We start from the raw sequence: 25416 nt of genomic DNA, 5'->3' as shown, positions 1-25416 counted from the left end.
TAACATAACACATCATTCCAGGTGTTGCACAGGAATTGAGAAGTTGGCACAAAAAAGGCTTTTATTGTGCATGGGGCTTTGACAAGTACTGCAGACTCTCAGCTGGTGTCTAAGGCACAATGTGTAATTAGCATTACTGAAAAGATAATGCATCTTCTCCTAGAGGTCCATACGTCTGCTCCCTGGGATACTGCAGAGGACCAAATAGCAGGAGCATATTTTTGTTCTGAGTCCTGTAAAAAGTCATTTGGTCTTGGCAAGCATTTTCTTTTTTATTTGTTATAAGTTCTATTCTGTTTTTCTGAGTGAAAAGCATTTGAACAATCAGCCTGCTCATGTAAAAAGATTGAAAATGTTGAATTCAGCATACAGTTTTGAAATACCTTAAGATATGTTGGCTTTTCCTCCAGCGGTTTTGTAAGCTGTTTACTTTTACTTTTAAAAATAATGCTTTACGAACAGCCGTTGGCAAAGCCAATAGCATGGCACTGTTGATGTGAAGACAAAACGAATTGGCAGTTACAGGAGGCTTGCTTACCCATTTTGTCAATGTATTTTCCTAAAAATGTGACAACCTTCTAGGTCATCACAATGCTTGCTATGGTCAGTGCATCAGTGCAATCATATGTTTTATTGCAGGTGCCTTACTTCATTTCAGTTGTGTTTTCACTTGCCTTTCCTATCGTTTGATTATCATTTTCTTAGATTCACTCTTATTTGTCTTTCTACCGGGTGTACTTGTGGGTATATCTTTAACGTGTTGACAATAAATTGTGAAGGTTGCCCTTTTGTTGTAGTATATTTTGTTGCATGATGACATCACCACATTCTCTTGTTGCCGTGCATGTGAAATATGCACCATGACCTCTGTCTCCATGGAAAATGCTGGTGTAGATCCAGGCTATATAAAGTAGGACCTCTAATACGGCCTTAAACTCATTTCTTAGACCTTTTTCTGGATATCCTTCAGTTCTTGATGTGTCGTCGCTTTTGTTTAACATTAGAGAGAACTTCAATCAATCAAGGGACAATAAAGTGCTCTACTCACCTGTGAGGGTCTCAAGGCGCTGGGCGTGGGGGAGAGCAGTTCACGGTTGGCCGAAAAGCCAGGCCTTGAGGCTCTTCCTGAAGGTGTGCAGAGTAGGGGAGCATCTGGCTGGGAGCTTGTTTCAGCACTTGGCTGTGACGTAGGAGAAGGCTCTTCCCTTGGCTCTGGTTCTGTACATGCGTGGGGTTGTTGCTAAGGCGAGGTTGGTGGGGCGGAGGTTTCTTTTGGGTGCATGGAGAGAGATTCTTTCGTTGAGGTATTTGGGTCCGATGTTGTGGAGGAATTTGTAGGCGTGGGTGAGTACCTTGAAGGTGACTCTCTTCTCGATGGGGATCCAGTGGAGGTCTCGCAGGTGTTGGGTCATGTGCTCATGTCGTGGGGTGCCGAGGACGAGTCTGGCTGGGGTGTTCTGGGTGGTCTGGAGTTTCTGTAGCAGGGATTTGTTTATTCCCGTATAGAGGGCGTTTCCATAGTCCAGTCTGCTGGTGATGAGGGTGTGGGTGACGGGCTTTCTGGCTTCTGGTGGGATCCACTTGAAGTTGACCATTTTTACCATGGAGAAACACACAGTCCTGTAAAGGATTGCTAAGTGACCCTCTTTCATCTTATAAAATCCAAGTATTTGGTTTTTCTTTTTTTAAGAGATTTTTTTAATGATACACTTCAGACTTTGGTGGTGAGGGTGGTCGAAGAATGTGCCTCAATCCGAAATTCAGTTTCTACCTCCAGCTGCATTGCGTTGAGTTGTAGAAGTGTAGTTTCCTAAAATGCAGCCCGTTCTTTCAGCACCTGGCCTACGGTCCGTGCATTTCACAGCATTGGGCCCAGGACCTCTCGATAACTCTGCGTTTGATGGTTTGTAGAGTCATCTGGTTTATCTGTAGCGAACAACTCTTGGTCATGAGATGAAGTGGAAGTCTTCGTAGCAATGTGTCCTTGTATCCCAGAAGTCCACGTCATGGTGCAGGTGTCTGGATGCCCTCGGCCCTCAGGAACCAGTGCATCATTTCCAAGCCCTCTTACGCTCATGCACAGATTCAAGTGTGCCCACCTGGTTTCGGGAACTCTGCAGCAGTTCTGTGAAACTCTTTCGACGTCTAGGTAAACCTGCACATCCAGCTGTCTATTACTCTCTGAAGTGCTCCTAGGGTCCCAGCTCAACAGTTGACCTCCTCAAAGTCTCTGCCTCCGGTAGACCCTGCTCTTTGGCAGACTCTGCTTGGGGGCTGCCTTGCGAATTCTGTGCACCGCAGCAGGTTATTGCTTCTCGTGCATGTTGCTGCACCCTCTGGTCATCTGGTGGGCTTGGCACCATGCTGTGCAGTAGTTGCCTAAGTTTGAGTGTTGTCACCCTGGCTTTGTTTTTGTTTCTGGATCTCACATCTCCATGTTTTTTTAATAGGCGAATGTAGTGATTGTTTTTTGTTTTTTATAAATGGCTCAATACATATGTCCTTGTGTTGCGTGATAGTAACTTGATATTGGTTTCTTGTGGGTACAGTGATTACCTCATGTAAGCCGCTACCAATCCTTTTTTTTTTTTTTTTGTGTTCTTCTCACCCTTTTGGAGTTGTGTTTAAGCAGAGAGTGGTGTTTTTCTTCTTTATTGTAGTTTGGTTTATATTTTACTTTGCTGACTATTTTTTTGTTGTGTATTTGACTCTTAAGTTGTCTCTTCTTTTGGCCACAAACCTTGGAAGTAGGTACAGGTCCCCGCTGAACAATGGAGGACTTCTAATAGTGAACCCAAATTAACTAGCTAGAGGTTTCCGACCTACCTGCCCCTTGAGTGTAGATGCATTTTTTGGCCATGGGACTGATCCTCGGTATGTATGTATGTGTGTATATATTATATATATATATATATCTCTACTGCACAGAGTTCTTGATGCAGGATATCAAAGTAACAGCTGCACCCCAGAAGCAACGGGTAGTTAGTTTCCCGCCCGGCTCTTGTTTAGGTCTTGTGAGCCGAGATAAGCAGCTCTGGGTCTGTTTGTTAGGAAAGGGAAGTTAGTGCATTGATAGGTGAAATGTAGGTTGAATAGAGCAGAGCTGTTTGTGGGAGATTACAATATTTAGTGTAACAAAAAAAAAGAACTTCGAGGGGGTCCTTCCATTCTGGAAGTGTAATGAATATTTTGTCTACAGTGCTGTATGCTCAGCACTAGTTCTACGTCTGCTCTTCCCCTGACCCCCTATCTTTGTACTGACCACTCCCGCTTCTCTACTCGCCGGATAAAGTTGCACCTTCCCCCATTCTTGGTCTTCAACAGCCTGACCACGAGTATTGCTTCCAAATTCCCCATTTACTTCTCAAATCCCTTCGCCCATAATATTATAATGTACAGATTACTGTACGATCTCATATCCTGCATCACAGGTCCTTGAAGCACTGTGGAGGACTGGGAAGCCTCTGACGCAACGGTATCTACTACTCCTGTCGCTTGCTCAGCAATGTTGTGGAAGGATCTCCTACGCGTTACTGACCGGTCACTTGGGTTCAGAGACACACCCAGGGTTGCCTAATGTCATCTGACCAGGTAGGTCAAAACTGCAAAGGTGGAGGCTTTTACTGTGAAATGCTCCCCTGTGCTCATTGCTACTGACACCCCTGCCTACCTTTCCTCGTCCTACTTTTCTCCCACACCACACTCACTCACTCACTAGTATTTGAAAATGCTGAAATTAAAAAACAAAACCTCTAGGTATCTGCCCTTTGATCCTCCCTCCTCTGCTAACACGCTACACAACATACGTCTTGTTTTACTCACTCATTCACACTCTCCTCAGTCCAAGCATACGCGACCTTCATCCTTCCATGCCTCTAGACTCGCTAGATCTAAAGGAGATGAGACACAGAGGCAAGCTTGGAGGTTGAGGAGATAGGTTCCTGCCCCAGTCTTCCTCCGCCAGCATGTCCGGTACCGCTTGTAGCATGTGTGCCCGTCTCTTCTGGAACAAAATCTGGAAGGAGTCAGTTTATCCCCTTAAGCGCTGCCGTCGGCCAACGGTTGTCGCATGCACTACCTCCCCAGTGCTGTGCACGACCGTTGGCCGACGAGCCAGCATTCGTTATTCGAACGTTCAGCACTGGGCGCTGAACGTTCGTCGCTCTAAACGGGTTAATGTACATAATCTTTAGACCCGTTATCTGTGTCCATTGAGTGAGATGCAGGTCCACCTTCGTTCTCAAGATATCGGAGTGATCTGTTCAGTTATTTGGCACGGATGCTCAAGCAAATCCCAAAAGCTGCCTCCCGTTGCCTGTTTTGTTGCAGTTCTGTTGTGTTTCCACCACAAATAAAATGTAAAAGTTGTACATTCTCTGCAAGAGGCCCTGCACCTTCCTCCTTGTCCTCTACCTATGCTTACTTTATTATTATTTGTTACATAAATTCTAGGACATGTCCATTAGAGGCTATCTGAGGATAGACCAGAAAATGATCCAGCCGGTGGGGGACTCTCTTTCAGAACTCAACGCAAGATCAAGCGATCACTATTGTGTCCCACTGTGGAAGTAGACCTCTCCTTACCTTCATCCCCTGTCACAGGGTGGGAACGTGAATTGGGTTCTGGCTCCTGAGTCTAAATGTTGCTCTTGCGTATGAGGATCCTTTCCCTGTGAAACTGGGCTTCGAAGTCTCCCATAGTTATCCGCTCGTCTTTATTACATGTCCGTGTCACAGGGTTACTGGTACCTTTCTCCAGGAGACTTCCCTAGGAAAGTAATCCGGGGGTTCCTCTCCCATGGCCCCTTGATTCTCATCCTTAAGGCAGCCTTGTGGTCAGCGCGACAGGCTTTGTGACAATGTTATGCCACGGATGGCGGATCGTGTTGGGTGACTAATTTCTCCTGACTGTCAAAATTTGGTTGATCTGCCAAGAATGTTGCCCACCATTTTTTGTAGTTTTTCATGCTCTTTAATCCTCTGTTCAGTCTAGAAAAGTGCTAACTTGGCTATAAAAGTAATTTACCTTTGTAATGACTAGTCTACAAGTAGCCATTGGTCTCTCCTCTTTCCCATCATGTGACACGAAAATCGCCATCCCACCACACCCGTAACCAAAAGGCTGAAGATGCAGCGAAACACTGGTGTGAGGCAGGAGCAGGAAAGGGGCGGAGCTTGAGAGAGACTGGTGCCCGCTTCTCACAGAACGGTGCAGGGATGGGTAGAACTTGAGAGCCCGCTTCTCACAGAAAGTTGCATGAAAGGGGCGGAGCTTGAGAGGCAGAATGGTGCCCGCTTCTCACAGACCGGTGCAGGGATGGGTAAAACTTGAGCCCGCTTCACACAGACAGTTGCATGAAAGGGGCGGAGCTTGAGAAACAGAATGGTGCCCGCTTCTCCTCACAGACGAGCACAAGAAAGGGGTGAAGTGTGAGAGATAATAGTTCCTGCTTATTCATGGACAGGCACTAGAAGCTTACCATGCTCGTGCCTGCAGCTTTGCGTTACCTGTTGTGCCTCAACGCGGAGAATTGAGGATAGTTGCGGCTGGGATCATCGTGGCTCCATAAAGCTTCCTGTTGCCACCTGTGATGGTAAGGGCGGCGCTTGTGATTCAGGAAGAGAGAGGACCAGGTGTGAGCTTTCATGGAAGCATCATGACCCGCACGAGCTCTGGAGCGGTGATCCAAGATGGAGTACCTTCTGTTACGTGTCCATGTTCAACACGTCTACTGCAAACCACCAGCACCACTTCTCGTTACTACATGGCAGTTTTATTACCATTTACACATACATGTTTCTTTATTTGGATGCTGTGCCTCTTTGCGCCCATGTGACATGCAATGTACACGCAGCACCCTCTTGTGTTATGGAGCCCTTGCTTCCATGTGACATTGAATGTACACGCAGCACCCCCTTGTGTTATGGAGCCCTTGCTTCCATGTGACATGCAATGTACACGCAGCACCCCCTTGTGTTATGGAGCCCTTGCTGCCATGTGACATGTGATCTACACAGAGCACCCCCTTGTGTTATGGAGCCCCTGCTGCCACGCAACATGTAATCTACATGGAGCACCCCGTTGTGTGTTGCGCCATTTTATTTGAGCTGCTCCAGCATCCTGTCTACTGATAGGAGAGTCCAGATATTGGTTGAGGACCCCCAGCATCCTGTCCTGTTGTTGTGCCCAGTGCTTGATGGCTGCAGAGCCAGCTTCAGAAGTCAGTCTTACGGTAGAGGTGCGACGGGAGGACGTCGAGTGATGCCCGGCGGCTTTGTTGAACTTCGCCTCAAGCGGAGACTGAAAATCAAGCAGTTTAGCCGGCAGATCTGCCCTGATCCCAGATGAAGCAGCTCTGGAGGCAGAAAGGGTCAGATGAAAGGATGCTTAAAGGATACTAACCAGGGGTGCTGGTTTATCATAAGTCCATCTGCAAACATTTCGCATCTGTGAGCCAGACTGAAATCCATCCCTTGATGTGCGGCTGATGGGAGGCGGCGAGAAGCCAAGAATCAGCTGTTCTTGAAAAAACAAGGCATTCGAATGCAATCTTCACCTAACGGTTGCGTTCCTGTTTGCTTTGGCTCTGTTTTTGGATGCCCCTCCTCAGTCCTTGAGATGGGGACCAGTGGAAGTCTTTACAGTGATGCTTCCACAGACGCAACTGCTGGTGCACGCCATGTTGGCCATGAGAGTGTTTGCTGATGTGTGAAGAGTGGACTGCAAGAGCAGCGAGATGTTGGACCAGAGAACCAACCTCGAGCCGCAGCAGCGAGCCCAGATCATGTCGCTTAAAGACTCTCCCAGCCTGAGAATGTCTTCACAAATGAGATTTCCTTTTCTCAGATCTGAGGCAATGTTTCAAAGTTTATCAAAGCTGGGTTCTACTGCCACGTGCATGCGTGTACACGGTACACTTGCATGCAAGGACAAGACCTATGTTGTGCACTAGTAGCTATAACCGACCCCCCAGCTTCGGTTGTAATTGGGTATGGGGTATCCGCAGAACCACGTGTGAAATATCCTGAGACCCCCCCCCCCCCCAAGTGTCTGAGAGACAACATGGTCTTCCTGGTGTCTGTTTTTCTTTTTTGTGTGTACCGCTTGTGTTGTGTTATCGTGGGATGAGACAGAGGGCTTGTGGTAACTCTCTAGTAAAGTTCAGTGCGTTCATGCACGTGATGCTTAGGGATAAAGTTCCATTACGACCGGTCGGTTTTAGTTTGAGGTACTGTGCACCACTGAGCTGGACAGCATTTTATCTCTGAGCTTAGAATTGGATTTGCCACCAGCACTACATCACCCAACTGGGTAATTTTCCTAATGAGTTAGTTCTGTTCTCCGGATGTCTTTGTCTAGGTTTTCTCCTCCACCATGACTTCCTTCCTGCTTTGGCCGGGCACACTGCGACTGACACTGGATCTAGGCCCGTCTTGTTCTTCGAGGATGTACTTCTCGAAGCAGCAATGACAGGGCTTACGACACTTGACACGAGGCTGAATCCCTTCTACCCCAAAGGGCATTCCACATTTTTCAAAAATGTTCCCAATTCTTATAAACACAGCAAGGACATTTTCTAGTGTGCAGCCTGCATTACCGACACATCCCTCAGACTCTAAAGATGAAAAAGCCCCTTCCTGGCCTTCAGAGTTTGACCTTCTGACACTAGCAATGATACACCTCGTAACTCAGGCTTTCTGTTCATATACTCATTTAGAATTGAAATGTGTGGATATTTCTGTGGCTCAATGAATTAAGAATTGACAACATTTTTAGATAAGCAGCAAATCACTTCTGCCATCACTGAACACTGCTGGGCTTGTGGGACTGTCCACAGAGGGTTGGTGTTGGCCATTAATTGGCAATGGCGGTATCTATGACCGTAGGCACCCCCTCTGACTGTACCTTGCATCCCACCAAACCTTCATTGCACATTAGGACAGCAAGGTATAGGATTAGCAGCCACTTTTACACCTCACCTCAGTGAAGACTTGTGCCAAAGGGTTTTGAGATATTATTAACCATAGCTAGAAGACTGGACTGAGCCTCTACAAAGATAAGTAACCCTGGGCTTCAGAAGTGAATAAGAGGTTCCACTGAGGACCCCCGAGTTACCCCAGTCTGCTGTCGCTCAAAGCAACAGACATATCTACGAGGGGAAACATCGTTTACAACGCGGTGTTTACACCGCACGACCTTCACCACGCAGCCATTACAACGCAAGTCATTACTACGACTTGCGCTGGATGGCGCTCTTGGTTAAGGAATAGTTTGATTTTTCTATTCCAACGCCTTCCCTACTGTTACGTGGGCTGGAGTTGGAATAGAAAATTAAATTAATCCTCAATCCAGCGCCCTCCAACGCAAGTAGTTGTAATGACTTGCATTGTGAAAACTGCGTTGTAAAGTACCGCAATCAAAATGATCGTGTTGTACTGACGTACATCCATCTACGAGAAAATGAGATGTAAATAATTTTGGCAGCATCCGAAACATATTAAGGTGAAAATTCCAAACAGTAACATTCCCAAACCAACTTAGTAAGAAAGATGATGCATGTCTGGATTGAAATGACACAGAAGGAACAACCGTTGATAAAAGGCATAAGGAGTTGAGCATTTTTAAAGAAACGTTGAATGTGGATTCATACTCTTTGCTGCTTATCTGACCCATGGGTGAATTCAATTTGGATTGGTTTGAGATATCCTTTTATCTTAAAGCGACAATTGCATTAAGTCATTTAAACCTCCTCCGGCTGACGCAGCTGTAATGATCTTTGCAGGTCGGATTTAATAGGCTTGACCGCAGGGGCTATTGCTGGCCGACAGACATCTGCTTTCAGAGACCGCTCGTGCAGAGGTGGTTGGTGCATCTTAGAATGATCCTGGGAACAGACCTAAATATATTGAGAATTTACTTTGTTGATGGCAAATCGCATCCAAAGATCATTTCAGTATAAAATTAGGCAAGCTTGTTGTGAGAGAGCGGTGCAGCAGCTGTTTACACAGCATAGTTACACCCTCTTCTCTGCAGAAGGACAAGTAAAAAATATTTGCGCTCCTGAAGTTTGAGTTAAGGAGGCGGAACGTGAGGTCTTGGATCCTTTTGTTCTGTTCTACTTGCCCTGTTGGAGAAGGAATCTCTTGGCGTGTCGTAGCCGATCATTCAAAATCCAGGGATTCAGCGTCCTAACGCGCATTTATTTGGCAGGTGTTTAATGCGGAGTCCACAGTATTTGCAAGTGCCAGCAGGCTTGGACGTTTCTAGATTTCTCATAGTTGGCCGTACATGGAATGTGTTGGCTCTGATCCAGTTGGCTTTCGAACCAAGCCTGAGGAAAAAGCTACAGACGTATAATTCATGCGTTGGCTTTCAAGTCGGGCTAGTGAGCGGACCCTGCTTACCTCTTGTAGCCCCCTCCTGACTCCACCTTCCGCCAGGGAGGCCTCTCTGGCTTAGAATGGCTAGACAGTGGAGGTGGACCTTGGTCAGATGTTGAGGACCTTTGTGTTAGTGATATCTTGTAAGTATGGATGAGGTGTCCACCAAGCCGGGCAAGGAGGAGGTCCATCATGCATGTCCATCGATCTCTTGCAGTTTGACTGACTCTAACCGTCTTGCAGAAAATTAATCGGGTTCTGTCCCATTCTTCCACCGCCTTTCAGTGCAGGTCGTCACTAGTTGAATAATAACTTATTTCCAAGAAAATATTTTATAGAACGTCACTTTGAATAGAACCGCTTAATACACATAATACACAATACAATAAGTATCCAAACTCTGTCAATATCAAATAGGTGATGAGTATAAAACAGTATCTAAAAGTACTCCACCATTTTAAGACCGGATCTATTTCACATCATCGAGTGTTAGACAATAATCATTCCTAAAAAAGAGTAAACTTTATAAATAGGACTTACTTTTTCATGTCACTCATCACCAAACTTTGTGTTTAATACAAAAAATTCACATGGTTACCAGAATCTGCATGAGTTTACACTCGCTTCTTACAAAACGGAGAAACTCTCGCGGGGCAGTGTTTGGCACTCTGCCGTTGCTGGACAATACGTCAGATTTCCTTTCAGAGATCTGGAGTTGCACATAAAATGGCTTAGGGCATCACATTCAAAATGGTGTTTTCTGAGTCAGTACGAAATACTTGGCAACAACGGTTATAGTAACTAAGGTGTTCCTTGAGGATTACGTGCCTCGTCCCTGGTTCTAACGCCATGCTTCCCTAACAGAGGTCAAATCTCTTTTTCTCGAATTCAGGAAAAAGCTATCACACAAAAGAAGAAACATTTAAGAGTATTTCGTTTTAAATTAAAGAACATTTTCCATCATATTCCAAAACTCTACCTTGGAAACCTGCAATCCTCCAACTTGGATCAATTCCTATTCAGATTTGTGAAATAATACTCCACCTTTATTCTGGACCTTGAACAAATAAGGGAGTGAGTGGATATCACCCAAGTGATCAACTGATGGATTACACATGAGCATACCTCTATCACCTCCTAATTGGGGGTGGAGGATTAATTCTGCTCCGCTGGTGGAGTTGGTGGCCTCTTGCCCACTCCGTGTTACGCACATAACACGGGGTTCTGGCAAGCACTCCACCAACCTCCGTGTGGCAGAATTTTTTCTCACATGAGTATGAACAACAGCTGGTATCATCCCCTCACGCGATTTTCTCTGTATGGGTGGTCACGACCCTTCACAGTGAGAAAGCTGCTAATCAAGCAGCACCAAAAAGCAGCGCCCTCTTGCTCTGTGTGGTGCTTTTTGCGCTGATTTAGCAGTGCAGAACAAGCTCTCGGCACTAAAAATCAGTGCGAGTGAGCAGCACAAAGTGTCGATTCCGCTCGCTCATGGAACTCTGAGTTTATGGTACTCCACCGAGTGGAACTCTGTGAGTTCCGCACACCACTACTACTAACGGGATTTTCCTTACCCCATCGTAGAGAGTACAGTACAGCAGTGACACATGCTTCTGCTGTAATTTCAAAGCTGGTAATTATAATGTCCATCGGAGATGTGTAAAATGACCCTCCTCCTCCTTTGTGCTGCATCCCTTCGCCTGGTGAGTACATTTTTTTTGTTTTTTTTTAGCAGTTTTATATAGCGCAAACTTGACCCGAGTTGGGTATCGGAGAACTTTACATGAGCACCATTTACGTTACAGAAGGATACATTCATTTTTGTGAGGCACGGGGAGATTAAGTGATTTACCCAGAATCGCAGGATGTTGAGCGTCATTCCCGAGACTCGAACCCAGTTCCCCAGATTCAAGGTCGACCGCCCTAGCCGTTAGGCCAACTCCTCTCCCCAACATCCCTCCCCTTCTCCTCATCCAGTCTCACCCCCAGTGATCTTCCATCGCTTGGATTTCCATGGTCCCGTCTCTCATTCCCATAAACCTAAAGCTCACCTTCCCTTCTGTCCTCCCTTTGTTACTCATCAGGTTGGTGGTGTAGGAAGGTGAATACCGGACTATGGTTACCCCAGATTTTTTGCCTTGTGTTGAGCTGATTTTCGACTTAGTTGGCCTAGGATCCTGCTAATCAGGGTCCCAGGCTATCTGCTCTCTCTGTAAAATGGACTCCATGTACCTTAGGTACATCTCCAATCGAGAATTGGGTCACCTTGTGAGCCCCTGTACAGTGTACTATAGGTACCCAGGGCATAGGTGCATCCAAGGCCTACCAGGGGCTGCAGCATGTATTAGGCCACCCCTGGCTGGCCACCTAAATTGACACAACTGGCTGATCACTCAGCTGGGGCATGGTCGTGTAATCACCCCTTGCTTAGGTATAGTATCCCTATACCTACCCTATATATAGACACATAGTAACCTATAAGTCACTCCTATGGCAGGCCTTAACAATCCTGGAGGCAGAGTGCTTGGGTATGTGTGATATGGCTCTCTAGCATGAGCTGAGCCTGTCTGCAGCTTTCGGAACCATGTCCTTATAGCTGTTCTATGATATTGCCATACCATATACTCTTAAGTGCATTATAATCCTCGCGGTTGAATGCTAACTTTGGTTTGGCTTTATCCAAACATGTCGTGTAAGGTGTCATACGCTTTGGAATACTACCCCCTCGCCAATTCTGGTGACGGGGGTAGCATTCCACCCTTCTAGAGGGAGAAGACATGTTGTTGCTGACTATCCCGGTTAAAGTTAACCAGAGCCCCAGCGTCACAAAATGGATACTGCTACCACAGACACAAGTCTGACCTCCTGCTGCTGGGAGTCCTTCCAGTGAGGGAGGCCTGGACAATAGGTTTACTGCCTGGAGAGGTGCGAGCACCACCCCAGACAGGATTTGGTGTATTGGGACAGGGAGGGCTGAATAGAATGAGACATGCCTGGGGCACACTAGGTGCTCCATGCTTACCCCAGTTCAAACCGGTTGCTGGGGCACTCCAGCCCCAGCTCTGGCGCGAAACTGCACAAAGAAAAGGGGGTGTAACCTCCCCCCTTCCTGGTCCCACCCATAGGAGGGACCTAGTGAGTAAACCAGCCCCCTTTAGTTGTATAAAGGTAGGAGCTGACCCAGTAGATTTAGATTTATCCTGATGAAACTTTGATACGAAACTCTGGACCCTTCGACATTCAAACCGACTTGAAGACTGAAGAATCTCCCTTGTGGCCAAGGAGTGACCACCCTGGGCAACCAGGCACCATCCAGCAACTCAACGGCTTGCTTTGTCCCCGTTCCCGCCGGTACTCGAGCGCAGAGCCTGACAAGACCTCGACTCCAGGACTCCTCTGACCCCACTGCATGACTCCAGCACAGCTGAGCTCCGTGGAAGGCGTCGGAATCCGTGGAACCAGGCAACTTGGAAAGTCTTCAACTTGCTACCAGCGCAGCTCCTGAGGCATCCTCGAAGCTGTGCACTGGGGACTGAGACACCCCGACACCGAGGTCCACTTGCACCGAAGACCAGCCCTCCACACTCCACGAGATCTGTGTGGGGCCCTTCTGCTTGTGTTCTGCTCGACGCGTTGTCCGGTTGCTGGCCCGTCGGCTAGTAGCCCTCTGACGACGATCCTTGAGAAAATCCATCGCTGGTCTGGTTGCACCAGACTGGCCCTCGCTTCCCTGAAAAGGTGAAGTACCTCAGACCCTCCTGGTCTGCACCAGAAGCCTTTTGTGTATCCTGCGTGGGTTGCCTTTGCTTAGGCTTGTTGGCTTTGATCTTGAAGCCGACCCCTCCATCTGCGAGAACCTTCGTGAGACAGCTCCTTTCCAGCACCTGGTCGTCCTCGACGCCTCCTGGTCCGCCTGGCTGCAACGACAAGCTGCACATCTGCACCTGATTGCTCCTCGACGACATCTGGTTCCTTCCTGGTTCCACCCGGTCACTGGCTAGTGACCTAGACTCAGTCCCCTCTGCTTTCAGGTCTTCTTCAACTCCGATCCACCCTTGGATCCACCCGGACATCTTCCTCCTGGTCGCCTGCAGCATCTTCTTCCGAGGCTCCATAGGAATCAACGCGAAAACCCGACACACTTTAACACCTATGCACCCGCAGCCCGTGGGTGAGGTAACGCGATTACTTCGGTGCTCCTGTAGGATTTGACTAACCTAGTGTCCAATTTTGTTAGTTGTATATTCCTAGTTAGACCGGAAGTGTCCTAAATCTTCAATTACTTACCTTTTAAGTTCCCATTTACTTTCTATCGACTCTCGTGCGAGTGTACTGACACTGCACGCGCCGCCTGTGGGCCTCCTAATCCTAACCTAAGGGTCAGATAGTGTAGCCCCAGCGATTCTCTAGGCCCTAGGCCTTTCCTTTTCCCGAGTCGTGGTTCTTATAACACTTACTTAGTATATGGTTTTACGCGCCCCTAGGGCCTAACTGTAAATTGTGCTATTTAAAGTATTTCTAAGTGTAACTTGTTATGTGCTTTGGCCTCTGATCTCATAAAGAGTTCAGAGGAGTGTGTTAGTAAATAAATACATATATATTATATATATATATATATATATATATATATCCTGTGTGGTGTCCTTTCATTTGATATTCAAGGGGTTACATATGGTAAAACAGCTGGCTTTACACGCCCTCAAGAGTCTTTAGCCTACGACTGTTCTGTCCACGCTACCTCTAGGATAGCTGGACTATAAGGTTGACTTACAACCATCACCATAAGGGTTGTTTGGACTGGTGCAAGGTGCTCACTAGAATAGTGAACATCATATACCAGGCAACTTCTCACAGGTGGTAAGAAATTACCTCTTAGTGATGTCTGTTGGAGATCCAGGTGCCTGCTTTTTGCTGATTGCTTTAATTTTTCACAATAGCTACTGTCTGACCTCTTGACAGCAATCTGATGGTGTTCTCAATCTATCCATACATTGCAACAAGTTCGGGTAACAAGAGTGGAGCGTCCTTGAAAGTAAAACAGATCACTATTGAGTGTTTCTGTGGGAGGTTTACAGATTTCCTAATGTTTCTAAGCGTAGGTTTATGAATGCTCAGTCATTCCTCTCCATGCTAGAACAGTGCTGTGCCCTTCTTCAGATCTGTGTTTTATTATGGCTGTCCTTTGACTCAACATTGGTCATTCCTTTTACCACATGTGCAGTGCCCGGCCGGGACCCATGTGAGTACTGTTCTTTCACCTTCCACTTCCCTGTGGTGCACTTTCGTCACGCTGGCACATCCCTTTGTATTCCCAGTACAGGCCGTCTCCGTCCCTGCCCATACAGCCAAGCGGTTGCCTTTATGACTCTCCCTGACCACATTCTTTCCAGATGTCCCTATACCAATAGGTCCTGAAGAGACCCCACATTCCTATAGGGGTTGAAACACCGTAGACAAAAACTGAGTGAACCGTCTATCCGCATCCATTATCATTTTATGACGCTATCTCCATTCTACATTTCCTGTGATGGTCGACTTGTCAAAATATTGGAAACTGGACCTATATGTCACAATTAAGTCACTATTTTCTATGTTCCATGTTCACTGGGGATACATTGCACCGCTGTTTTGAAAAAACTGCATTTACATTTGCATAAACTATTACTGTTTGTACTGAAAAATTGAGTTGTGTATGGTTTTCTCCGACTTAACCCTTACACATATCGCGATTGCGCAATCTAATATGATCATTTATATAGTTCCACAGGAACCAATGTTTCTGCTAATACAATATTTACCCTGCTTCCTTGTGAGTAGGGTCTCCCTTGTTTCCTTCTCCGACCTGTAAAACGAGGCGCATGTCTCTTGCTCAAAGACTTTAGGCCACAGACCAGCAGCGCTGACTAGCCTATGTAGTACATGAAAAAGGCTACAGCCCTTGGATGTGAGGGACAACCTACACACCCACTGGGTCAAACAGCCTATCAGTTGGGAACAATACATGTTCAAGCATGGTTGGCGGGCCTGTCCTCCAGTGTTAGCTGCGCCTCGCATCTGATCATTACGATGGACATCGAGTATGCCTTCCTCCTTGCGTCATAGAATGACTTCTCAAGGCATTCTTTGGACCAGCATCATGTGGTGCTGCTACTGCCTGTCCTCAAAAGATGAGCATGTGTGCCTCGTAAATAGATGCTCCCTTTTGTATTCTGACTTTACGCCTCGTGTTGCTTCCTCAAGTGCAAATGAAATGATGATTTTAGTGAAGGCAGCATTGCACACTTGGCCGTCTCGACCTTTGCGCACTTGGCCGTCTCGACCTTTGCGCACTTGGCCGTCTCGACCTTTGCGCACTTGGCCGTCTCGACCTTTGCGCACTTGGCCGTCTCGACCTTTGCGCACTTGGCCGTCTCGACCTTTGCGCACTTGGCCGTCTCGACCTTTGCGCACTTGGCCGTCTCGACCTTTGCGCACTTGGCCGTCTCGACCCTTGGGCACTTGGCCGTCTCGACCTTTGCGCACTTGGCCGTCTCGACCTTTGCGCACTTGGCCGTCTCGACCTTTGCGCACTTGGCCGTCTCGACCCTTGGGCACATGGCCGTCTCGACCCTTGGGCACATGGCCGTCTCGACCCTTGGGCACATGGCCGTCTCGACCCTTGGGCACATGGCCGTCTCGACCCTTGGGCACATGGCCGTCTCGACCCTTGGGCACATGGCCGTCTCGACCCTTGGGCACATGGCCGTCTCGACCCTTGGGCACATGGCCGTCTCGACCCTTGGGCACATGGCCGTCTCGACCCTTGGGCACATGGCCGTCTCGACCCTTGGGCACATGGCCGTCTCGACCCTCGGGCACATGGCCGTCTCGACCCTCGGGCACATGGCCGTCTCGACCCTCGGGCACATGGCCGCCTCGACCCTCGGGCACATGGCCGTCTCGACCCTCGGGCACTTGGCCGTCTCGACCCTTGGGCACTTGGGCACTTGGCCGTCTCGACCCTTGGGCACTTGGGCACTTGGCCGTCTCGACCCTTGGGCACTTGGGCACTTGGCCGTCTCGACCCTTGGGCACTTGGGCACTTGGCCGTCTCGACCCTTGGGCACTTGGGCACTTGGCCGTCTCGACCCTTGGGCACTTGGGCACTTGGCCGTCTCGACCCTTGGGCAGTTGGCCGTCTCGACCCTTGGGCACTTGGGCAGTTGGCCGTGTTGAGCGGTGGGCAGTTGGCTCAACTTACTTTCCCTAGAGGAGAGTGTGGTCTGAATTGGGCCAGCCGTAGCTGGTTCAAGGTTTCCTCGAGTAATAACCTAATGTATTTCGGATTATTGATGGTAGAATCGAGAGAGAGGTTTGTATACGAGAGGGGAGATGGTTTGTGTTGCCCCAGGAAAGCTCTTTTTCAAGGAGACCAGCAAAACCTGGAGCCACTGGCGTAAAGAAACTTGAGGGAGCCCCCTGCAAGGTATGTGGAGGGGCCCCCTCCTGACTCAATCAGGAGCTCTACGGCCAGACTATTATGCGGAGGGGGGCCCTCTGGAGCTTGCCGCCCCCCCCCCCCACACCGCGGGGGCCCTGGAGACTGTTTTACGCCTGGAGCCCGCTCTGATGAGACTGGGTCACGTAATGAAGCAATAGGGAAGTCAACTCTGAATATCTGCCCACAGTGCTTTGCAGCTAGGCGTGCTTCTTGGGAGAGATGTGACTCCTATCGTTTGGGTTAGCAGCCCGCCAGCCCTGCCAATTACCACACATCAGGCGTTTGTCTAACGCATTTCAGAATGGCAGACTCTTGGGGGTGGACCTTGGTGAGCGATGCACAGTTTTGAAGAGATTTCAATTGAGTACCTAAGAGGTTGGAAATTGAGCTTGTTATTCATAGCAATGCCCCTTTTCATCCCAGAGTGTGCCCCTCAGCTTGAATGTGATCGTGTGGCCTTGGTACTTTCTTTTGTGCCATGGTTGCCTTCAGGACTGAAGTTTGCTTCCATGACGGTACTGTCCTTCTCCTCATCTACACCCACAAACAGTGTTATGCCTTCCAGTGTTTGGGGTTCAGACTCTGTCAGACCTGCTGAAAGCCTGGAAAATTCTGCTGCAGAGAGCCTCTAATGATAGGGGAAAGAAATAATTCAGCCAGAAGTCTCAGGGGAAGGTCTGAACATATCTTGAAGTCTGGGGTTATTGCCTCTAGGGCTACTCCTGAAATGGAGGATCAGCTGGAATTTCAAAACAGCCCTGTTGTGCAGGATGATGTCATTTGTGAACATAGTTTAAAGTCTAATAATGTGTAGAAGACCTTGAAGGTACCTGAAAGTAACTTATTTAGACCGGTATAGAAGGGCACCGTTCTCCTGGACATTGTCGCTCTCGCACCCACTGGTATTGCCAGCCCACATACCAAAGAGCCACAACTGGCTGCTGCTTTGGCCTCCGGCAGGGATTTGCCCTCCCCAGAGGACTTCTTTTTCTGCCATCAAGGTTCTTGCTAGTAAACTTCTGTCTTTAGGTCTCCCTCCAGACTCTGCCTGCAGCTGGCTTCCAGCCGAAAGACCTTTCCTGTTGAGAATTATATTTATGAGACGATTCCTAGAGAAACAGACCATGTGAGCCTGTTGGACATGTGTGAGACTCCGACCAGTTGCAGCCTTTTCAGCCATCGGAAGCTTTTCAGTGTTTAAAGCTTCTTTCGCCCAGAACCTTGGCCGAGTCGCTGTGAAGCCCTTTTCAGATATGACCAGCAACCATTTATGCTTGAAGAGCGCCCAAAAAATCTAAAGCTTTTATTTTCCCACTGGGACAAACTTCTACAAGTATCCTGACCTGGTGCACTCATGGGTTGTTGATCCCAGTCCATGGGACAGACCGAGAGTAACTTGAAGTATTGAGCATTTGACTCTTCCCGTAGACTTCCTTGGACCCCATAACTGATGAGAAGGCCCAAATAGGTAATCGGAGGTAGGGCGATCGAGCTCTCTGCTGCCCTCAAACTCCAAACCTGGATCCAACCACCTTGGGATGAGAGGGAGGACGCAGAGGGGTAGCGTCCTGCCCAGCCGCTGTATTACTCTGTGGGAGCCAGACTTACCCTAGACTGCAGTAGTTTTAAAAATAGCTCTGTTCTGGACAGGTTTGCAGCTGGCTGTACCTATAAGATGCAGGTTGCGGTAACTTTCAGTCAACAATCCAGTCTCACAGCGCAAAGTGTCTGCGAGATAAGTCGCTGGGACTTGTTTTAGATAAGTGAAAGAAGAAAACTACCAAGCATGTGAGCTGCAGGCAACCACAGAGAGGGCATTTCTGTAGGGTTATGGTGATGAGCCAGGTTTGCACATTATTGCATAATACGCAAATCTCTTGTATCTTCTCTTGGTAGACCGAAGTCGTCGGCACGTGAAAGTGTGACGAGTGCTGTGTGCTGCCACAGACAGTTATGATTTCAAGCCGTTATGAGGCGGTTTGACTGCTCTCTAAAAAAAAAAAAAAAACAAGCTATAAAATTAAGATTTGCGTTTGGGCATTCTGGGATTAAGCATGGCAGGCAGGTATGTTGTGTGAATGTCTTCGGTGAGTCTGTATCATTTGGTAGATTCTGCATATGTCACTCACTAAAAGCAGTTCTGCGTATGTTCACATGTGAGTCCTAACCAAGCCGTCCTCTGTTGTAACCCAGGATTTGAAGGGTTCTGGAGTCTGAGAAGCTCAGTCTTCTTAATTGATTCAAGGTTGTGGTTAATCTACGTCAGCGTTTAAGCCAACAGATGTTTATCTACTAATGGAACTTCAGTATCCAGCAAATATAACCAGTCTGTCTTTTCACTTTACATTGAGCCAGCATTGATGGTTCTCTTGCTGTTTACGTTTCATCGATTCAGTATTGTTTACATTTGATGTATTCCTCCTCCTCACTATTATATCGCCTTAAACCCCTTCTGAGAGCTATACAAGTTGTTAAAGGCCCTGAACCGGAGTTATAGGCTTAAGTTGTAGGAGAGGGCCTTTAATGGTAGAGGGCCTTTAACAACTGATATAGCCTGAGGCAGAAGGGCTATAAGGCTATTAGCACATTCAAGCCACTAAGGGTAGAATGTTTTAAATTAAAAAGGAGAAACATTAACTAAACATTGGAATGTTGGAGCTCCGGGCTTAGAAGACCAATTATAAGCCTAGAGCTACCCATTGTCTTAATGTAGCGCTCATCATTCCAATGTTCTAATAGTGCTCAGTTAGTATGTGCTCATTCACATACAATCATTTGTTCATTCCATTCCCTAGCCCTCCCAAGTAAACATGGATACCCCTTAACAATTCCTTAGACTGGCGGAGTACGCTTTGCATCGTTCTTGAAATGTTCCTCCATTTACCAATTGCTCTGTCTTGTTCTCCCTCAGAGGACTATGTAATATCAACTTATGTTGTGGTTTTTTAATGACCTCACCTTCTCTTTGCAGGTGTGAATCATGTCTTTCCCATCATGGCTGCCACCAAAGAATGCCGGAGAGCCCGTTGGTCAAGTGACTGCACGAATGGAGACAACCCCTTCTTTCGGGGTGCCCAGCCTCTCCATCTCCACACAGCAAACACCAAAGAAGTTCGCACCCGTGGTTGCACCGAAGCCAAAGTACAATCCATACAAGCAAGGACAATCTGAGGACGATGGTAAGTGCGGCCTTCTCCACACTGATGTCCAAACTTGCTTTAATTGTCCAGGGCAATGTGTAGACGGCACATCCGTTGTATGACTACTGTCGATATTCAAGGCTCCTATTATTGATCCATACCCAACTAGCAGAGCCAAACCTTAGGTTTCCTGTGCTGGGGATGTTCTGAGAAGGTAAAGAGAGATTGAGATCATGAGTTGTACCCAACATCTCGGTCCAAAATGGATGCTGTGTTTGTCATCATGTATTTAGTTTATTCTGGGAAACTTAGTCTTTCCTCCGTTTTGCCTACTTCCTCAGTTGATGCTGCTTTTTAGGTCGAGCCTAGCTCAGTGCGCATGCGCTGCTCTAGGAGATGACCTTTTGGAATCGGTCTGCACTTTTCTAACACTCGTACGTGTGTCGGCATCCACCTTGCGGGAGCAAGTAGTGTCATGCATGAGCCTAGCGCAGCACGCATGCGCTGCTCTAGGAGATGACCTTTTGGTATCGGTCTGCACTTTGCGAACACTCGTGCGTGTGGCGGCATCCATCTTGCGGGAGCGAGCAGCGGCGCACAGGGGCCATCTGTTTCTAATTAGCGTGGCCTGTCTCGCGGTCGCTTTCACATACCTTTTCCCTCCGGTCGCTTTCACTTTCTTGCCTGTCTCGCGGGCGCTTTCACTTTCTTGCCTGTCTCGCGGTTGCTTTCACTTTCCTGTTCCCTCCACTCTTTTTTTTTTTTTTTTTTTTTTTTAACCCACATCACTTTAAACAAACAAAACAACATAAGCAAGTTAAGAGTGCTTTAAATGGGACGGTACTAGCATTTTGTTTTGTTTTGCGAGGGAGCAGGTACTCTGGTACAGCAGTTCTATTTTTCCATTTCAAGTATTGCCCGCGGACATGCAGACCGATGGCTACTCGTGCATGTGCTTTCCTTGAACACGCACTCTTTTCCTTGAGCTGGCTGTTCTTGACACTGTAAACCGCTCCCATGTGCGCACAGTGCACTGAAGCCAAGTGCATTTCAAGTTGTGTGTTTCAAGGATATTTTGATTGTAGCAACGGAAAAATGCTTTACTCAAATTTATTCCAGTGGAAAGAACATGAAAAGCACCGATTTAACAGTGTAACAGTTTCATGTGACAACGAGTCTGTTTGTGCCAAAGCAAACGTGTGAGTCCGAACCCCTTTCTTAATTAAATATCCCTAATCCTTAGGTAAACTAAATAAAAATCAGGGTTTTTTACGCTTCTAGTGCTATGTGTACCTTTAACGCCAGCCCAGTTTCCTTGCATGGAACCCACACTATACAAACACAACACGGGCACTCCATCTCGGATAACTTACAAATCCCTTTGAAATCAGTTTGAACTAGTATATGGCCTAGTTCCGGGAGCCGGCATGCTGGAACCGGGAGGAGGACGGGGGAGTTTTTTTAGAATTTTATTTATTAGCAGCCCGTCCCGACGTTGTCCGGGGATGAAATGTTATGTGTGTAATGTTTGTAGTGGTAAATTCTATTTTATTGTAAAATTTCACGGTATACAACATTTTTGGTCTCATTTGATTGTGGCTCTAGAATAATTTTGAAGCGCGTTGAGTTGGAGGTTAATGTGACAGTGCCCCTTCAATTTGTCATCTTTGAGTAACGTGTTTTTTCCCTGGTCTGCATGCAGTGTTAGTAGCAGCGTTTGTCATATGTGGCTTCTTAGCTGGGCTGTATTTGCAACTCCTTGGTTCTGTGTTCGTCCTCAGGTTTAAGTATTGGCCGGCGTGATTGTGCTTGCGAGGGCTGGTTTGAGTCCCAGCGCACGCGTTGTCTTTCATGTTAAGGTGTGTAGGGTGAGCTGATTGATGGCAGTTCCACGGTCGGACGTTAATGTCCTCACACTCAATGTACGGGGCCTCCACACGCCTAGTAAGCGCTATTCTGTTTACTCATACATCAAGCGCATGACGGCTGGAATTGCTCTCCTACAGGAGACACACATTAACGGCACCGAATTGGGCAGGCTGCAGGCTAAATGGCGCGGGACGTTCTGTGGCACGACATACTCGGCTTTTGCCCGCGGCGCCTTAATCTGGGTTAGGCCAGGCTCCCCCTTCCGGGAACTCAAGCGGGTGGTGGACAGGGAGGGCCGGTACGCTCTACTGGAGGGGCTTTTAGACGGTATGGGGATCCTCCTAGGCAGCATATACGCCCCTAATACTGAGCAAGACAAGTTCTGGGATCACCTTACGGGAGTCTTGGCCCAATTCACTGCTATTCCCTGGGTCTTGGGAGGCGATTACAACTGCGCGCTTGACCCTTCCCTGGACCGATCTCACCCTCCCCCTCCGCGCTCCCCAGCACTCCGACAATTAGAGTTGTTCCGAGCTTGGCCACGCACTGGGCGCTCACCAATGCTTGGCGACACTTACATCCTCATACCCGCCTTTATTCGTTCCACTCTATCCCTCACAACCTCCGGGTCCGCCTTGACAGGTTTCTATGCTCAGCGCAGATCCTCCCTACGATCGTCTCTGCGGACTACCTGGGACGGGTCATCTCAGATCATGACGCTCACATACTGCGGCTCACCTGGCGCCCCTCACACCCACCTGCACACACGCAGCATACAGGACTACTTCACACACAACACGAACACGGCTTCTTCGACATTGATAGAGTGGGATGCGTTCAAGGTGGTGGCACGGGGGGAATGCATTAAACAAATCACAGGGGTCCGGCGCACGTTGGAACAGGCACTTACAACCACGGAACAGCGCCTAGCTACACTTACTAAACAAGCTGATCCTCTGAGGAGCACGCTGTGCTCACAGCTGAAGCAAAGTCAGCCTACCAGGCAGCCTGCGCAGATCTCCGGAAATATAATTTCAGGGCCTATGCCTCCAGAGTCCATAGAGACAGGGACAAAACGGGTGCGATGCTCGCATGGCTGGCGCGACAGGACACCGAAACCAGACCGATCATGGACATCGTCACCCCGGAGGGTGAGCTCGTGCGCTCCCAGGCGGAGATCCTTCTGGCGTTCCAACGCTATTACACCGTGGTGTACGGCGCCCCGAACTCGCTTTCTCCGTCGTCTGTCACCCATTTCCTTGATCCGCTGCCACTACCCACGATCTCGGATGCCGACAAACTCGCGCTCGACGCCAAAATAGCGCCTTCAAAAATTACTCGGGCGCTACGGGCCCTATCTCGCAATAAAGCCCCAGGTCTCGACGGCTTCCCGCTAGAATACTATTCGACGTTCTCCCCTCTAGTGATCCCACGCCTGGCACAGGTGTTCGCGACGGCCCTCGATCAGGGTGTGTTACCCCGCTCACCACGGTAATCGGTAATCGTGACCTTTTTAAAACCACTCCAGGACCCACATCCTATGGGCTCGTATCGCCCCATCACCTTACTGTCTGCAGACTGTAAACTCCTCGGGAAGGTATTGGCAGACAGATACGCCCAGGTCATACGCCCGCTGGTCCACCCGGACCAGTGCGGCTTTGTCCCAGGGAGAAACACCTCACAGAACATCCGCCGCGTCTTCCATGTTCAGGACCAGGTACGGGACAGGTATCCTCGCTCCGCCTGTCTCATCCTGGACCTGGAAAAGGTGTTAGACACTCTCACATGGCCATACCTCTTCTCGGTCCTAGGCCGCCTCAACATCGGCCCTGTACTCATGGCGTACACGCGGCTCCTATATACAGACCTGTCTACACGGGTTCGGATTGGGAGACACATCTCGGCTACGTTCGAGGTCCGGCGAGGCACGAAGCAGGGGTGCCCCCTCTCGCCTCTCCTCTTCGCCCTAGCAGTCGAACCACTAGCGATCAGGTTACGCCAGGGGGGTCTGAACTGGGGCATCCCACTCGCGGGAGTCACGCACTGCGTCTCTATGTACGCGGACGACCTCCTCATCTATGTACGGGATATTACGGCCGACCTCACCCACATATGGACGGCACTTCCCGAATTCGCGGACCCCTCGGGCCTCAGAGTGAATTGGGATACATCCACGGTATACCCCTTCCACCCGGGCCTACCCCCCTGCGATACCTGGTTGGGGACGCAAAGGATCTCATGGTCCACGGATGCCCCCGATACCTAGGGGTTCGACTTTATCATTCTCCAGCTGACATCTTCGGGGGCAATCACTGCAGGGCGCTCGCGAGCTTTCGACCGACGGTTGCTTTCTGGACCAGACTCCCACTGGCCCCGATAGGACGAATTGCCCTAGCTAAAATGATAATGCTTCCCCGGCTCCTATATCATTTTACAAACTTGCCGGTGGTCCCTCCTAGGTGCCCTAGTTTGGGGATCGGGCCGGCACAGGGTAGCCTTGAAAACCCTTCAGCTTCCCACCACCCAGGGAGGCCTCGGAGCCCCATCCTTGGAGTCCTACTTTCTGGCGGCCCAGCTCCAATGGCTGTCGTACTGGACAGCGGACCGGCATACACAAGAGGCCAATACCTCAACGGGTAGGATTACGACGCCGGAGCTCACCCGTCTTCCTCTCCCGGGCACTAAACCGCGGCGCACATATCCTATACAGGTCACGGTGGCGCGTCAATGTATGCTCCGGGTCCACCGGATGTCTCCCGGGACAACCCCATATTCCCCATTGCTCCCGTTGGTCGGCTGGCCCAGGTCAGATTCATACTTCCCAGCCCCCATGCTCGCTGAGTGGACACGGTGCGGTATTACGGACATGGAGTCGCTCTTTGAGGAGGGTCGGATTAAATCATTCGATCGACTAATCGCCAAATTCGATCTCCCCCCCCCCCCCCCCCAGTCAATTCCTCCGATATCGCCAGCTCCTCGAATGTTTCCGTCCTTATCCTTACCACAACCTCCAGGCCGGCGAACCAGACACGCATCCAGTTATACACGCAATCCTGCGCATGGGTGTAGGACGCCATTTGGTCACCTGGTTATACAAGGCGATACGAGAACTCTCGAGTGCTCCCCTAGTGTCCCTGCGCACCACATGCAAGAGGACATCGGGCGCCCATTACACGACTCTGAATGGATCAAGGCGCTTGAAGCCCCAAAACGTACGTCTAAGAACGCCCGTTTTAAAAACATCCAATATTACACAGGGCGTATCTGACGCCGGCGCGGCTGCAGAAATTTGACCCCACTACACAATTCCTCTGCCCCAGATGCCGCTCCCCAGATGCAGATTTCCGTCACATGTTCTGGAGCTGCCCGGACCTCCACCCCCTGTGGCGGACGGTGCACAACACACTGAAAGACCTCACGGGCCTCACAACCCTAGACACCTGGGAATCCAGCGCATTGGGCATTTTCCACATTCTGAAACAGCTAGTGTTACTGCTAGCGAAAAGATGTATAGCTATGCACTGGCGATCATTAGAGGGCCCCCCT

At 48.8% G+C, this 25416-nt stretch overlaps 1 protein-coding gene across 1 annotated transcript in view; it reads left to right on the top strand.

Moving 5' to 3' along the window:
• LPP (LIM domain containing preferred translocation partner in lipoma) overlaps positions 1-25416 on the top strand; it is a 656183-nt gene that overhangs the window by 282013 nt on the left and 348754 nt on the right. The window contains exon 4 of the mRNA XM_078668172.1: positions 19833-20040. Coding sequence (XP_078524298.1) covers positions 19842-20040 — 199 coding nt within the window. The 5' untranslated portion in view covers positions 19833-19841. The remainder of the gene's footprint in view (positions 1-19832; positions 20041-25416) is intronic.

The sequence above is a fragment of the Lissotriton helveticus genome, chromosome 11, assembly GCF_964261635.1.
Source record: "Lissotriton helveticus chromosome 11, aLisHel1.1, whole genome shotgun sequence".
In the NCBI taxonomy this organism is placed as follows: domain Eukaryota; kingdom Metazoa; phylum Chordata; class Amphibia; order Caudata; family Salamandridae; genus Lissotriton; species Lissotriton helveticus.
Note: the sequence above shows the minus strand (reverse complement) of the source record. Positions and strands in the feature narration are given on the sequence as shown.